Genomic DNA, 15,751 nt, shown 5'->3' on the forward strand with positions numbered 1-15,751 from the left:
CCATCTCCAGGCAAACGATTTAGCAAGCTCTTGACCTTGTATTTGCCTTAATCCTGACTCGTCCAGTTCCAAAACAGAAGCTAGAAGCAGGTGGGGAAAACAAAGCCAGAATGTGGACTGACAGTTAGAAGAAGAGGAAATCTGCAAGGCCTGAAATTCCTCGCTGTCTGCTCAGAGGCGTTCAGGGTTCCATCTGCCTGGCTAACAGGAGATAATGTCAGTAGGAATTTAGCGGGCTTGGGTTACACTGTGCTCTGTAAGTTAATACAACAATGCAGAACACAGCTGTAATGGGCAATTCTGGCAAAGCCAAGTGATTTGTCCAACGTGGGAATTGTTAGCACCTCATTCATTATTAAATTGGAAAACAGTTTGGTTGGATTCCCTAAAGGGTCAGCTGCCAGATGTAAGCTCAGAGATGAAATCATTGCTCTTACAATGACATTTCTTTAGAATATATACATATTGAATAAAGGACCTTTTGGGGAAATTAAAACCATGAGAATTCCAAGAATTCGCCTAAGTTTCCACAGCTGAATAAGATTTCTAAAGAACTTTCCCAATGCTCTCCCATGCCCTTGGTCTTCCTAATTTGATGAGGGAAGAAGGAAAAATTCCATAGCATGTGCCACCCAAAATTATACTAGAGACATTAATAGCCAGTGATTCTTCCTAGATGACTGGGCTAAGAGAACAGGTGTACAGATCTAGATATACAGAACAGTTTCTCCCGGCTCTACTGAATAAGCCCCGTTTAAAAGAGGCTGGTGTACTCCATGCCCACGTGAAGGGGAGGTGAAATCAAGTTTCTTGATCACCAGGCCCCAGATGCCTGAAAAAAAAAAACAGATGGGTCCTTCATGCTGAAGAATTAAAACCTTCCCCTTCGAATGTGGAGAAACAAACCAAAAACCAAAGCTGGGGATCTAAAACAAGGTTTTGAATTTGTACATTCATGAATCAAACATTCCTCTGAGACCCAGATCTGTCTCTTAATACAACATTTAGATGGTGAGTACAGCAGGTCGGGACCATTAGGTGTCATACCACAAAACTCTTTATTTTTCACCCTCACCAATTCTGCCTATAATTTTCCACGGGCCAAATTTCTACTGTTGGGGCGACCAGCCAGGTGTGCGCTGGCTGTTAGCCATAGACTGTGCCAACCTCAAGCAGCACATGTTCTGCTTGGAACACAGCCCTGAAACATCTTTAGAATCATCAGAATGAAGGCCTGTTCTCAAGAGCACCAGAAGTACTACGTGGAATCTAACTTAAGTTCCACGAGATTGTCAAGAGCACGGGGCACAAACATTGTAAGGCACAAAATATTTGTTTCCTGGGAAAACCCACCTCAAGGACACAAACTCAACAAAAATAAGGGCAACGTGAGTCTTCTTTGTGTATCACAGCACAATGCTTGCTCCTTTTTCATAATGTTCTCCACATCTGCTCGAATTACCATGTCAGTTCCTACCTTTGCATAGATGACTTTAGAATTCTACAGTTTCCCTACTGCATACAAAGGTAAAACCTTATTATAGGCCTTTTGCATGGTCTGTGGGAAGAGGCATTGCCTCCAGATCCGAATCTCCCCAAACCAAAAGAAGGAGGAAGAAAGCCAGCTGGCCTGATTACAATCCACACTGAGACACGTGCACGTGCTCAGATTCATTCTGGGGATTTGTCTAGCAAATACTCAAGGGAGAAAGCACATACTGGTTTTGGAAACCTGTTTGGTGAGATGTACCAAGCATACAGGTTTCCAAAAATGAAAACACTGACATTTTAAAAATCTGATGAAATATTTAAAATACATCGAAAACTAGAGAGAATAATATCACAAAGACCAGTACACACACAAATCTGATTTAACATGTGTTGGCCATATTTACTCCAATTTTTAAAAAATAAAAAATTTTACAGAGTTATAGTCTCTTTCATACCCTCCCCTGAAGACATCTCTCACTCAGTTGTTCTCCTCAGAGGTAACCACTATCCAGAAATGGATATGTTTCCTTTCCCTCCATATTTTTATTATTTGATTATAGCATTACAGTCATGTATCCATAAGCAAAACATAGTATTGTTTTGTAATGCAATTTAAATATATGTAAATACACATACACATTTACATGTGTTCATGTAGACCTTAAGAAAACAGCTTTCTTGTTTGTTCTTTGTTTTTTTACAATGAAAAAAAATTAAAAGATATCCAAATGTACTGAATTCATTCACAATACTGGGCCTGGTTAGACAGTCAGGAATCAGACTCTCAAAGCAATATAAAAGTGTCACTAGAGAAGTCATTTTTCAATAAGAAGAAGGTCTTGCATTGTCCCTTGTCTACTGATAAACTCCATGATCAAATAAACTTCCACGAGCACAGTAAAGAAATTTTGTTTGGGTTCATTGTAGTAGTCAGTCCAGTAAATTGGTCATTTAAATTTTTATCTGCAGTTGACTTTTAAGTACAGCTGATATTTACCTGACAGAATCAGGAGTTCAATGATCTCTGCATCTCCCAGAAACGCAGCCACGTGAAGCGGGGTTCGCTTCTCAGAATCCTGAAACAATGGCAAAGATAAACAAGTCAGTGGCAGCCGGAGGTATCTTTTGTAGTTATAGTACGACATGTCACTCACTCTGAGATTAATGCTTGTGACAGAGAGTGAAGGCCAAACACCTACTCAGGTGAGTTCTGGTTACACATTTCTCTCAGCATCTCCCACAGTCACGTGTACGAAAGATCCCGATTTCTGTGTCTGTGTGTCGTATTTGCCTCCCTGCTCCTTTTATTGAAGCCCAGTTCAGGTCAAGGATGGACCATCATGCACTGGATGATGAAATTCAACTTATTTTTAAACCTTCAGTATGGTTAAAAAAAAAAAAAATTCAAATCTTTCTACCTACCTTAACAGCATAGTTCAAAGCTTTCAATGATTTATTTTCTTTCTGAGAGAACCTAGTGGAATTGTTCACAAGGACATTTTCCATCAACTGTTGCCTAGACCACTGCCCATTCATGTAGTACTTATTGAATGCCTACTAGGTGCCAGAAGCCAGATTCTGGGGACAGGGAGGGTGACCACGACAGGCCCAGTCCCTGGCTTCATGAAACTCACAATCATGTGGGGAGGCCGACGATAGTCATGTAAGCCAATGACACATGAGATCCTTTCAGATGGTGATAAAGGCCATGACAAAATAAAAACAGGATAATGAGATCAAGTGACTGGGGAGATGGGAAAAAGAGTCCTTAGAGTGGTTGAGTAAGGCCTTTCAGAGGATGTTGACCTTGAAGCTGAGAGGTGAGGTAGATATTACTGTTTCATAGATGAGAAACTATGGCTCAGATAAATTAAGAAATGTCCTCAAGACCCCATAGGTATATAGCAGAGTCAAGATTAGACCTTCGCCTGTCAGATTCCAGCCTCAGTCCTCGGCAAGGCATTTAACATATTGTGCTGAGAGGCAGCATGCTAACAGGCAGGGGAAGAAATACTGCTTTCCCATTTGTAAACTGGAGATGATAGTCTCTCCCTAGAGAACTGATAAGAACATTCAAGATAACGTAAGTAAATAAGTCCTAGGCAGGCATGAGCCTTGGCGCATGCCCAGCAAGTGCTCCGTAGTAGCCATTATTGTCACAGCATAGATAGTTGGGCGATACTGTAACCCAGCAGGACCCTATGGGGCCTTCCCGGGACAGGACCCACATCCCTGTCCTCTACCTGTCTCTTGTTTGTAGAAAAACTTTAGCCTCCTAGGCCTTCCCTGAGTTCCAAAGAATAAATCTAACCAAAGAAATGAGAAAGAAAGAAACAAAGAAAAGTAAGAGAAAATAATAATAGTTTAGCCATTAAACAAAGTCTAGGACCTTTAGTTCCTCCTCAAGTGCTATAGAAATATCCTGAGCCACATCCTTGAGTTGTTTTGCAGATACTGAAACCCCCACCAAGAGGAAGAAGTTAACTGCATGCTGACCACAAGCACGTACACCCCAGATAAGTTGGAACCAGAAGGTTGATGACGTTGATTCCCGATTACCTCACCACCAACCAATCAGAAGAATGTCCACAAGCTGGTCACACATCCCAAAACCGTCTCCCTCACCCTGACTTTAAAAACCTTTCCCCGAAAGCCACTGAGGAGTGCACGCATTTTCAGCATTAGCCACCCCTTGCTAAGGCAAGTACCCCTTGCTTGGTCTTGTGATAAACGCTGCACCTTCCTTCACTACAGCCCAGTATCAGTAGATGGTCTTTACTGCATGTAGGCGAGCAGACCCAAGTTTGGTTTGGTTACATCTTCCCTCTAAGACTGAGAACTCTCATAGAGTAAAGAACAGGTCTTACTCCCTTCTCTCCCCACAGTAGCAGCACAGTAGGTGCTCAGCATAAACTGACCAAACTGAACTAGTCTATGTGTGTGGTCTCTTCCACAAACTTCCATCACCTGTCCCATAACAACAGTAACCAAAGCCTATATGCTATCTTAGAGGTTTCTCCTGAAACTAGCATGCATTTTAGTTTCGAGATTTGTGGATTCACTACTGATTTGAATCATCATTCCTATCGTCACTTGATTAGACAATATACCTAACAGTCTTTGTAGCCTAAGGATTCTGTTATTCTGTTTGCGGACAGTTCAGGCCCTCTGCTCTCAGTCTCTTTCAGACCATAGCTTGTAGGCATTTCATGCCTCGCTAATATCTAAAACAGATGGCAGGCAGGGAACATGACAAGAACTGATCTTCAGACCCGTCTATTTGTTAGGAGGTCTGGTAAATAGGTTTTATGAATGGATTAACTAACTTTTCAGTGGATCAAAAGAGGGGGTTTGAGTTGGCTGGGAATTTATGTTGTCTAGGTATGCTGCAGGCAATCACTACAGATAAGAGGAAATAGGGCAGTCATGTTAACTATTCCATATTAAATAATGGTATGCCTTGGAAAATTCAGTAAGATATACAACCATGGTTAACCCCCTTATTGCTATATCATCCTTTCTGTGAAAATGAAGTTTCAATATTTAAAAACATGTTTGCTTCTTTGAGAATCAAGTGTATTAATTTGTGCAATGAACTATACAAATAACTGAGACCAGACTTTCACAAATGTCTTCTATTTCTAGATATTTCTACAAGCACTTTCCTTTTTAGCTTCATATTCCCTTTGAATCCTCATTATATCAACTGAAAAGTATCTCTTGGGTCTTAGGATAAAAGTTATATAATTATATGTTCTTTCGTGAATTGAACTGGTTCCAGAGTTTTGTTCAAAAATTAAACCTCACCTAAGTGATTTAAACAAGGACTAACCCCACGCAAATTATAACTTTAATTTGACCTGAAGCAAAGTCAATGCTCTGTTTGAGAACTTGGCCTCAAATAAAAGCCAAGAAAACACCAATATCCAAATCTGGTTGGTCCATCATTATACAACTGGCTTTGCTCATTCTGCGGCCCCTTTTATGACACGACTTGTCCAAACTGAAGTTTTTATATTATAAAATGGGTGTGTTACATGAGATCATATTGTAAAAACTCCTTGATTGTAAATCCCAGTGTTCCTGTTAATATGCATTTAAAGGTTTCCTGTAGCTTCCTGAACATCTATGCCAATTGACACTCTCCTTCAGTGACAAGCCATAGACAGGTAACTGCAGAGAAGATCTGTATTCAGGAAGTAGTTGTTTGGTTCGCTGAAGCAGCAGAATCATATAAATCATTTCATGTGCTATTAAGACCTTATCCAAAATAACAATGCATTACTACTACTGACCAACACCTGCTCTCTAGCAAGGAACCCGAGTGATGTACAGGATCATGAGTTGAGGGGTGAATAACAGAGCCACATTCACCACCATACCCAATAAGGTGAAACCAGCCAGGTTTCACCAACTGCAGTTCATCCTCTGCCTAAGTATAGGGCCACTCTACTTGCCATAAGCTAGACAAATGGAGTAGGAGATGCAATGGTAGAAGAAGGAGGGGGAAGGCTCCGGGGAAAACAGAATACTAGTAATAATACTAGTAAAAATAGGTCCTAGGCCAATGATGCCCCTATGGCATCTAAAAGAAGAAAGAAAACCTATCTGGTGCAGACGTAGAGAATGGACTTGAGGACACGGGGAGGGGGAAGGGTAAGCTGGGACGAAGTGAGAGAGTGGCATGGACATATATACACTACCAAATGTAAAATAGATCGCTAGTGGGAAGCAGCCACATAGCACAGGGAGATCAGCTCGGTGCTTTGTGACCACCTAGAGGGGTGGGATAGGGAGGGTGGGAGGGAGACACAAGAGGGAGGGGATATGGGGATACATGTATATGCATAGCTGATTCACTTTGTTATAAAGCAGAACCATTGTAAAGCAATTATACTCCAATAAAGATGTTTAAAAAAAAAACCTATCTGGTACTTATGCAGGGCTTTTAATTTTTTTTCAAAATGTCTTTTCATGTCTTCTATTACTTAAATCTCATAATATCCCTATCAGAGGAGACACATCTTTCAGAACTGTGTTGTTAAGTCTTGTTACCACTATTTAAAAGATAGGGAATCTGACCCCTAGATTATATGACTTGCCCAACACAGCAAACTGATGTCAAAGAATTAGGTGTGTTGGCTACCAACCTAAAACTGTTTTCTTTATAAAAATGGAAGCAAGAACATCATCTTAGAAGTTGCCTTGAGAGTCTAAAAAACTTTCCATTATAATCCCTAAGAGATTCTGGGGAAAATGTGACACACATATAGTAAACATTCATTTAAATGAGCTTACAGTAAGTTAAAGTAATAGTCTGGGGCCAGAAATGAAGAGTAAAGTGAGAACCAAAGCTGGAAGCACATGAGTTTATTACCCTGCAGGGAGAAGTCATACCCCAGGAGCCTGGGACTGAACACTTGCTCAGGGCTGGGAGGTGAGGTAGAGAACTGGAACTGGAAGACCCATGAAGTGGTCTTGAAGAAAGATCCTTGAAGTGCAATGGTGGGCTCGAGAAAAGGCCAGACACTCCATGGGCAGATGGCAAAGCGATGCCTTGGCCTAGATTCTTGGTGGAAGAACAAAAGTGTCCCCGCTGAGCACCCACGTCCCCAGAGTCTGCCCTCGTGTGGTTTGGGGTTTTGAATTCACAATACCTTTGTAGTCTAGAAACTCTCAAGCTAAAAAATCGGCATAAAAATTGGTTCTAAGCCAAGGATACCCCTAGGGTGCCAAGAAGAAGAAACAAAATCTATCTGGACAGATGTGCCCTCAACCCAAGCAATCCAGGATTCCCGCATATTAAACCCCCGCTGAAGATGAGCTCACCAGCCTAAACCACAGACCCACGTAGAAACAATTAATTTCCCATAAGCCAGGGTTAGCAGGCATAACAGCCAGCAAGAGCCTGAGATAATATTATAGAAGAAGCAGACAGAGATACGAGTAATGTCTAAAATCATTTAAACATGAAGGACAAAGCCCAAGGGAGAAAACAAGACCTTCTCTTTTTTTAACTGAACAAAATTTGGGGGAAGAGGTATGAAGGAAGAGTTACAGGAAGCAGTACAAATGATGCTAGAAAGGATGTAAGGCTTTGGTCTAAGAGAGATGAAAACAAAAGTTAAAAAAAGAGAATTGGAGAAGGATAAAATAAGTACAGTGACTTTGGGATATGTTTTACAACCATTTATTCAGCCATATTTTCTAGGCACAGACATTTATTGAGAAGGTATTATCTCCCAGACATTGTGGTAGATGTTAGGAATGGAAAATTTAAAACATCCAGTCCTCACCCTAAAGACACAGTCCAGTTACCAGTTTCCAAATTTAGGACATCAGAACAGAAACAAAAGCAGGGACATGGTAATTACTGATATTCGTGATGTTAAAACATTTGTGAAAATAAACTGAGACAAATGTTGTAGTAAATATTGCCCCAAAACCTGTCCAATTCTGACCAAGCCTGGGCAGGAAGTCTAAACCGACAAGAAAAAAAGTCTCTCCTGAACTGGGAAGTAAACAAATTTTGCCCAGGACTCTCGAGAGGCCCCATTGGCTCCAGCTTAAATGGGAACTTTGGAAGCCCTGGGTCAGACTTGCAGGTCAGTCACAGAGCCCAGCCTGTATCTTATAGGCTGCCTTAGGGGTAGTTTCTGGATCGAAATCAGAATCTAGGACCAGGCTAGGACCAGAGTAGCCTTCGGGCAGAGTGGCCAAGCTACATGTTCTGCACCATTTGCATTCACTTCTGTTACCCAAGTGGATTCTCTGTGATGACCAATAGCTCATGAATGGTTGTGTAGGTCTTTACAACACCCAGGAATACAAGAGGAGAAAACAATTCAAAAGCAAGCACAGATTAGAAATAACTCATCAATGTAGTTTTTAAATAGACTGTTCAAGTACCACAAAAAGGGAGATTTTTTCCCATTCCCCAGGAGCTCCCATTCCAAATAGCCCTTGGCAAACAGATTCGGACCCATGGAAAAAAATCAGGTTTCTTCAGAAGGAAGGAAGGTAAACCCTCCCTTTCTATGAATAGCCAAAGACACACAGCCAGCTGGCGTCTGAGCTAAATTTGCAGTATGTCACAGAAAGATCAGGCAGAGGAAGTTTCTGTCGTCTGTTTACCAAAGAAGCAGATGAAAGAAAATAGGGAACTAGAAGTATGTCCATGTAAAGTGAGCTTGACATGGGCAGAGTCCGTTCTGGCAGCTGAAAATACTGTGTAGGCAGGCCGACTGAGAGGGCACCCCAAGCCTCTCTTTTGAAGATTAAGAACTGTTTATTACATGCTTTGGAAATTCTCAGCTAGAAGTGCATGATCTAATCTTCATTGTAAGTATCTGTCATACACTAAAACAAACATCCCTCCCTACAAAGAAATAGCTTATATACCAAGACGGGCAGATGGAGCAATATTAGAAAACAAACTCTGCAAACCTTTCCTGTCATGAAATACAAAAGTTAAGTTCCAATCGTCAACTCAAACTCCCACCAATACCAAAGAAGCAAAGAAATAACTAACAACTTAGGCCCAACCAGCGTATGTGATATTGAACGGAGATCACTAGAAGCAAGCAGATATCTAAAGAACTCTGGACACAAAATATGTACCTTGGAGATACTTCAAATCATATGAGGAAAAGAGCCAAAGACACATTAAAGATTTAAATCAAACAGTATGCAGAACGGGAAAGATGTTTCGTCTGAAGGTGGGAAATTAAAAGAAATTTGTGAAGAAGAAAAGAAAGCAAAGGAGGGAAACAAAAATCATGTTTCTTTTTAACATCTCACAAATACAGAGGAGTACAGAAAATACCAGATCTATATGTTCCCACCAGCAAAATCAAACATGTCAAACATGTTAACATTTTTTACATCTGCTTCAGAACTCTGTTTTTAAAAAATAGCTTTAGGGGTAAAATGTCATGAGTATTGTGACTTGCAAATGGTCTTGAAAATAACGTGTGTGTGTGTGTGTGAGAGAGAGAGAGAGAGAGAGAGACAGACAGACAGACAGACAGACAGAGAGAGAGACAGAGAGAGAGAGAGACAGAGAGAAAGAGACACAGAAACAGAGACATGTTAGGTTAGGCAGTTTTCAGTTCTTCACTACCACAAACGATGTTGCAATGTACATTCTGTACATGTGTCTCTGGGAATATGTATGAGAATTTCCCTAGAGCAGATACCAAGAAATCAAAGGGCTGGATCTTAGGGAATATTCACGTTCAACTTTATTAGGTATTGCCAAATAGCTTTCAAAAAATGGTTCACCAATTTATACTCCCACCAGTCAAATATTAATTAGTTCCTATCCCTGATATCCTTGCCAATATTTGCTGTTATCAACCTTATTACTCTTTGCCAACATGATATACCTAACATGGTATTTCATTGTGGCTTTGATTTATATTTCACTAAATACAAGTGAGGTTAAGATTCTTTTCATATGTTTACTAAAAGTTCTGGCTTCTTCAACTGCAAACTGCCTGTACATATCCTTTATCCATTTCCAAATTCAGTTATTAGTCTTTTTCTTATGATGTGCGGAGGGTTTTTTAAAATATTGCTTAATTCAACTTTCAATGAAAACTCGTTATGCCTTCACCTAGACACAGCAGAGATGGGTCAATGTCTACCCCAAGTCACCATAAGAGAAAAATTCAGATTTACAGTCGTCATTCTTCTTCCATGCATGAGTGATCCCATGGAGCTGGATTTTCCTTGGCTGGAATTTTCTATGCCTCAAAAGTGATGGTTAATCTCTGCCCCTATACACCCGCACCATTGAACAACCTCATTCAACTATCACTCTGTTGGTATTTCAACCCATCCATCTGAATGTAACACAGATGTATGGGAAACACTAGTACATTTTGCTATATCAAAAATGTTCAGGGCTTCCCTGGTGGCGCAGTGGTTGAGAGTCCACCTGCCGATGCAGGGGACACGGGTTCGTGCCCTGGTCCGGGAAGATCCCACATGCCGTGGAGCGGCTGGGCCTGTGAGCCATGGCCGCTGAGCCTACGCGTCTGGAGCCTGTGCTCCGCAATGGGAGAGGCCACAGCAGTGAGAGGCCTGCGTACCGCAAAAAAAAAAAAAAAAAAGTTCAAATTCAAACCTCAAAACTATACCTAATTATAGAAACTAAACAATAATCACTCAAAAGACTTTAAAATGAGATTTTAAAGTCTTATTAAAAGACTTTAAATAAAATATAGGAACTCCCTGGCGGGAATTGGCCCAGTGGTTATAACTTGGTGCTCTCATTGCCAGGTCCCAGGTTTGATCCCTGGTTGGGGAACTAAGATCTTGCAAGCTGTGTGGCCAAAAAAAAAAAAGATGAAATAAGAGAAATGAGAATGCCAAAGACATTTTGATTATATGTGCCTTAGGTAACTAAATACTATATATTTTATTGCATTAATTTTTTAACTAAATTAATGTATATTAAGCAAAAATTATATCAGAGATTTTTATATTTTCTAATTTGTTCCTTAAAACAATACTGTGAGGTAAATATTATCATCCCTATTTTACAGTGGAGGAGCCTGAAACTTTGAGATGATAAGTAACTTGACCAGAGTCACACAGCTAATTAGTGGCAGAACCAGGATTCAGAACCAGATCTGATTCCATTGTTCATGCTCTTGCTGACTCTCTGAATAGTTATAAGTAAACAAAGTGAAAGTTATTGTTTGTTAGAATTGGTACTCTTGCCCTAATACTCCAGACCTAAGAACAAAATTCTCATAAGTAAAAAGTACTAGTAGGCAAGAAGAATAGAGTTGGAGAATGAATACTACCTGATTTTGAGACTTATCATAAACCTCCAGTAATCAAGACAATTTGGAATTGGTGCAAAGGCACATATATGGACAACACATGATCTTCAAAGAAGGTGCAAGGGCAACTCACTGGTAAAAAGACAGCCTTTTCAACAAATGGCACTGAAACAATTAGATAGCCATAAGCAAAAACAAACAAAAAACCTCCAACCCAAACCCTGCACACTAGACAAAAATTAAATCAAGGTGGAACGTAGAACTAAATGTAAAACTTAAAATTCTAAAGGAAACACTGGAGAAATCCCTTGTGACCTTAGGTTAGACAAAGATTTCTTAGATATAACACCAAAGCGTGACCCATAAAAGTACAAATTGATAAATTGAATTGCATCAAAAATAATAATTTCTGCTCTTTGAAACACACTGTTGAGAGAATGAGAAGACAAGCCACAGAGTGAAAGAAAATATTTTAAAGTATATATCAGATAAAGGACTTCTATCTAAAATATACCCAAAAAATCTCAAAACTCACTAATATGAAAACAATCCAATCAAAAAGTAGGCAAAAGATGTGAACAGATATTTCACCAAAGAAGATATACAGATAGCAAATAAGCACATGAAGTAATGCTCAATGACATTGATCATTCGACATATATGATCCAGATATTCTACTCTTAGGTATTTACCCAAGAGAAAAGAAAGCATCCGTCCACACAAAGGCCTGTACATGAATGCCTGTAACAGCTTTATTTTTTAAAATTTATTTTATTGAAGTATAGTTGATTTACAATGTTGTATTAGTTTCTGCTGTACAGCAAAGTGATTCACTTATGTATATATATATATATATTTTTTTTTACTTATGTATATATTATATATATTCTTTTTCATATTCTTTTCCATTATAGTTTAGTACAGGATATTGAATATAGTTCCCTGTGCTATACAGTAGGACCTTGTTCTTTACCCATTCTGTATACAACAGTTTGCATCTGCTAATCCCAAACTCCCAATCCATCCCTCCATCAGCCCCCTCCCCCTTGGCAGCCACAAGTCGTAACAGCTTTGTTTTAATAGTCAAAAATTGGAAACAATCCAAATCTGTATCAACAGATGAATGGATAAACAAACTGTGGTATTTTCATACAATGGAACACTACTCAGCAGTTAAAAGGAATTGCTACATGTTACAACATGGATGCATTAAAGTAATTTTGTTGCATGAAAGGAGCCAGGCAAGAAAGAGTATGTACTGTATGAATCCATTTACATAAAATTCCAGGAAATGCAGACTAATGTACAGTGACAGAAAGCAGATCAGGGTTTGCCTGAGGAGGCTGGAAGGGAGATTGGAAAGGGTGGGAGGAAGGGGTTGCCAAGGGGCACAAGGAAGCTTCTGGGGGTGATGGATGTATTCATTATCTTGATTGTGGTGATGGTTTCATGAGTGTAAACATGTCAAAACTGCAAATTTTTGTTTGCTGTATGTCAATTATATCTCAATAAAGCTGCTTTTAAAATACACAAGCAGGCAAATGAAACATATTCTCTTCTGCATAACCTAAAGAAGTCTAAATTTAAGAGTTAAAAAAATACACCTACGCAACAATTCAGTTACGAGGAAGAAAAGAAATGGCAAAGTCATGAAAGGAAATGAGGCAATTCATGTTATGTCCTGCTCATGTATAGACATAAAAGTGAAGTTCTGGCAAAAGAAGGGGGTGTTGGATTAAAGTCTATATGCTTTAAAAACAGGCACAAGCAAGATTTCTCTGCAAAATCTCTTAGGACGTTTACATTTCCTCAATGAAACCTTTGACAAATGTGTATTGGGTAAGGATGTAGAAAAATAAATCTAGAAAACTAAGTACAAGTATGAAAGTGAATGATTTATGCCTTACCTGTGGGTCCACTGCAACATGTCACCAGCAGATGACCAGAGCACCCTTGGGATCTTACCACAGCACTCAGAAATTCCCAAGTGACAGAAGTCCTTTTAGGGCAGACTCTGCCTGGGGAAACTGATGGGGCATCAACTATTTATTCTGTTGCCCTGATTTCATTTGGCCAGAAACATTTCTTGAGAGTCAGTGGAAACAGAACATAGAAAAGGGTTCTAGTCCTCTAGTCCTACAGATTGGAAAACCGGCCAACATGCTTGGGTTTTGTTGCCAGTGAAACAGTAATACACATCCACCCACTGCAAAGGCAATCATCCAGAGCTTCTGATGAAACCAAGGCAGATCTTCCCAGCACTACCTCCCCCTGCATCCTAAAAGCTAATAAAGTTCACAGATGCTCTGTGCAGCATCCCAAGTATAAGAAGAAGCAGTGTCTTTAAACTTAATGCATTGGGTAAATAGTTTCTCATGGAGAAACCATAACTCTTGTATACACGGTGGGAAAGTTTTACTGCTAAGGATATTTAAGGGAGCCCACAGTTTGGAACTGACCTTGGTTCCAATGAGCTAACCAATGACATGAGAAGTCTAGTTTCTGTTAGGGCCCCACCCCAGGCTTCCTGTCTCTTTTAATTAGATCATTAACCAATTTCTTCAACAAACAAAGATGTCTAATAAGAGAGGCAGATAACTAAGAAAATCAGTTCATTACTTGGAAAATTATCTCCTATTGATAAAAGGATGGAGAGAAGGCAGTTGCTAGGTTTTCACATCTTTAAGGGGATAGCAATGGTGAAAGTTTGTCATCAGGTATATGACCACACAGTGTCAGAATCAAAATCTCAGGAGAGGAAGCCTAGAATTATAAATCATCTAAAGTGGAAGGGTATTACAGACATCCAGAGAATTTACCTGATTGGCCCGAAGTCACATAGCTGTTAATGGCAGTGGTGGAACCTTTCATTCAGACAAATGACAAAATATCTACTGGAGCCTACTATGTGCTGGGCACGATGCTCAGTCCTGGGATGCAGCAGCATTCAAGAGAGGGTCCCTGCCCTCACAGAACCTCAAAGAATCTCACTTTCTTGGCTCCAGGCTACTTACGACAATGGGCTATTTACTACAGTGGACTAATATTGGATTAATCACACCCATCAGCAAAGAGCAGACACACACTTACGGCAGTGTTAGAAAATGGCAAACAGAGAAAGAAAGAGTGTGGCATGAAAGGAGACAATGCTCAAAGGAAGCTACTCTGGACACAACAATAACTCTTAGTTACTGGGTCTGTTTCTTGCTATCTCTCTTTTTTATTTGGCGGTGTGGGAGGGGAATTAACCGCGAAAGCTTATAAAAACAGTTCTGTGGTCCACAAAAAATCATCGTAACAAAAAAGAAAAAAAGCATCTTAACTAAAATGATTAGTATCTCTTTACAAGTTTTTTTTTTCAGCCTCCAGGTGGATATTATAGAAACTGAGTTAATATACAATACCGATTATAAAAATCACCAATGCAGTTATCAGGACCTAAGATATCAGATTGGCTCAATAAACCAGGATGTTAACAATGATAACCTCTGGGTGAAGAATATTATGGGTGTTCTTCACTTTCTTCTTTCTTTGCCTGTATTTCAAGATTTATGTTAACACAGTTTAGAAACAGAAAAACCAAAATTCCTTTTGTAAATAAGAAAGACTTTCCTATTTAAAAAACAAAACAGAAACAAAACAAACAAAAAAAACCAGGCCTGCTCTAACAAGAGCTAGTTGTAAGTAATTAAATATAAACAGCAAAGCACTGGACGTTATCTCCTGTCCAAAACCTTCGTTATCTTGTAGTAAGGTTTTAAATAATTGATATGCAAATGTGTTTCTTTGCAAATGACAAAATATTATGTTTATGAATAAACCTGGAAAAACTGTAATTTGTATAATGCTCCACAGAGTTGCCAAAGCATCATCCTACACAATGCATCACAGGAAAAGTCAGGGAGACTGATCAAGTCGGTACTGTTATCCCCATTTAACAGGACAGCAATCAAGGCCGACCTAGAGAGCTGAATGACTTGCCAAGCGTCACACACCAACTTCTGGTGACTCTGGGTGTCCTGATTCCACATTCTCTGTGTTCTCTCGCAATACTACACAGGGCTGTACTAGCTGGTACGAATTCCTCACCAAGGAAGAACCTGCTTCCACCCTCCTCACGGCACTTTGGACCTTTGGTCCTACTCTGACCTTTCCTGTCAAGTGACCTGCAGGATAGGGATGGACGCATGCACACACACACACACACACACACACACACACACACACACACTTTCATTAGAGGCATCCTCCTGTGGCCTAAAGAACATATACTCTGGAGTCAGAATGACCTGACTTTGAATCCCTCCTCTGCCACTTAGGAGCTGTGTGACTTTGGGCAAATAAATCAGCCTCTCTGAGACCTATTTTCCTTTTCTGTAAAATGAAAACAGGATCACCTCCCTTGCGGTCACAAATCAGATGTCCAATACATATCAGCCATCTTACTATTATTACTGACATCTTTG

The 15,751-nt window shown here is 39.8% G+C and overlaps 1 protein-coding gene across 6 annotated transcripts in view; it reads right to left on the reverse strand.

Moving 5' to 3' along the window:
• The window catches only part of ANKRD44 (ankyrin repeat domain 44), a 317,527-nt gene that overhangs the window by 154,215 nt on the left and 147,561 nt on the right, over nt 1-15,751 (reverse strand). For all 6 annotated transcript variants that reach the window (XM_079925376.1, XM_079925378.1, XM_079925377.1 and 3 more), the window contains one exon: nt 2,489-2,567. In XM_079925376.1, coding sequence (XP_079781502.1) covers nt 2,489-2,567 — 79 coding nt within the window. The remainder of the gene's footprint in view (nt 1-2,488; nt 2,568-15,751) is intronic.

The sequence above is a fragment of the Stenella coeruleoalba genome (assembly GCF_951394435.1).
Source record: "Stenella coeruleoalba genome assembly, chromosome: 6".
In the NCBI taxonomy this organism is placed as follows: Eukaryota; Metazoa; Chordata; class Mammalia; order Artiodactyla; family Delphinidae; genus Stenella; species Stenella coeruleoalba.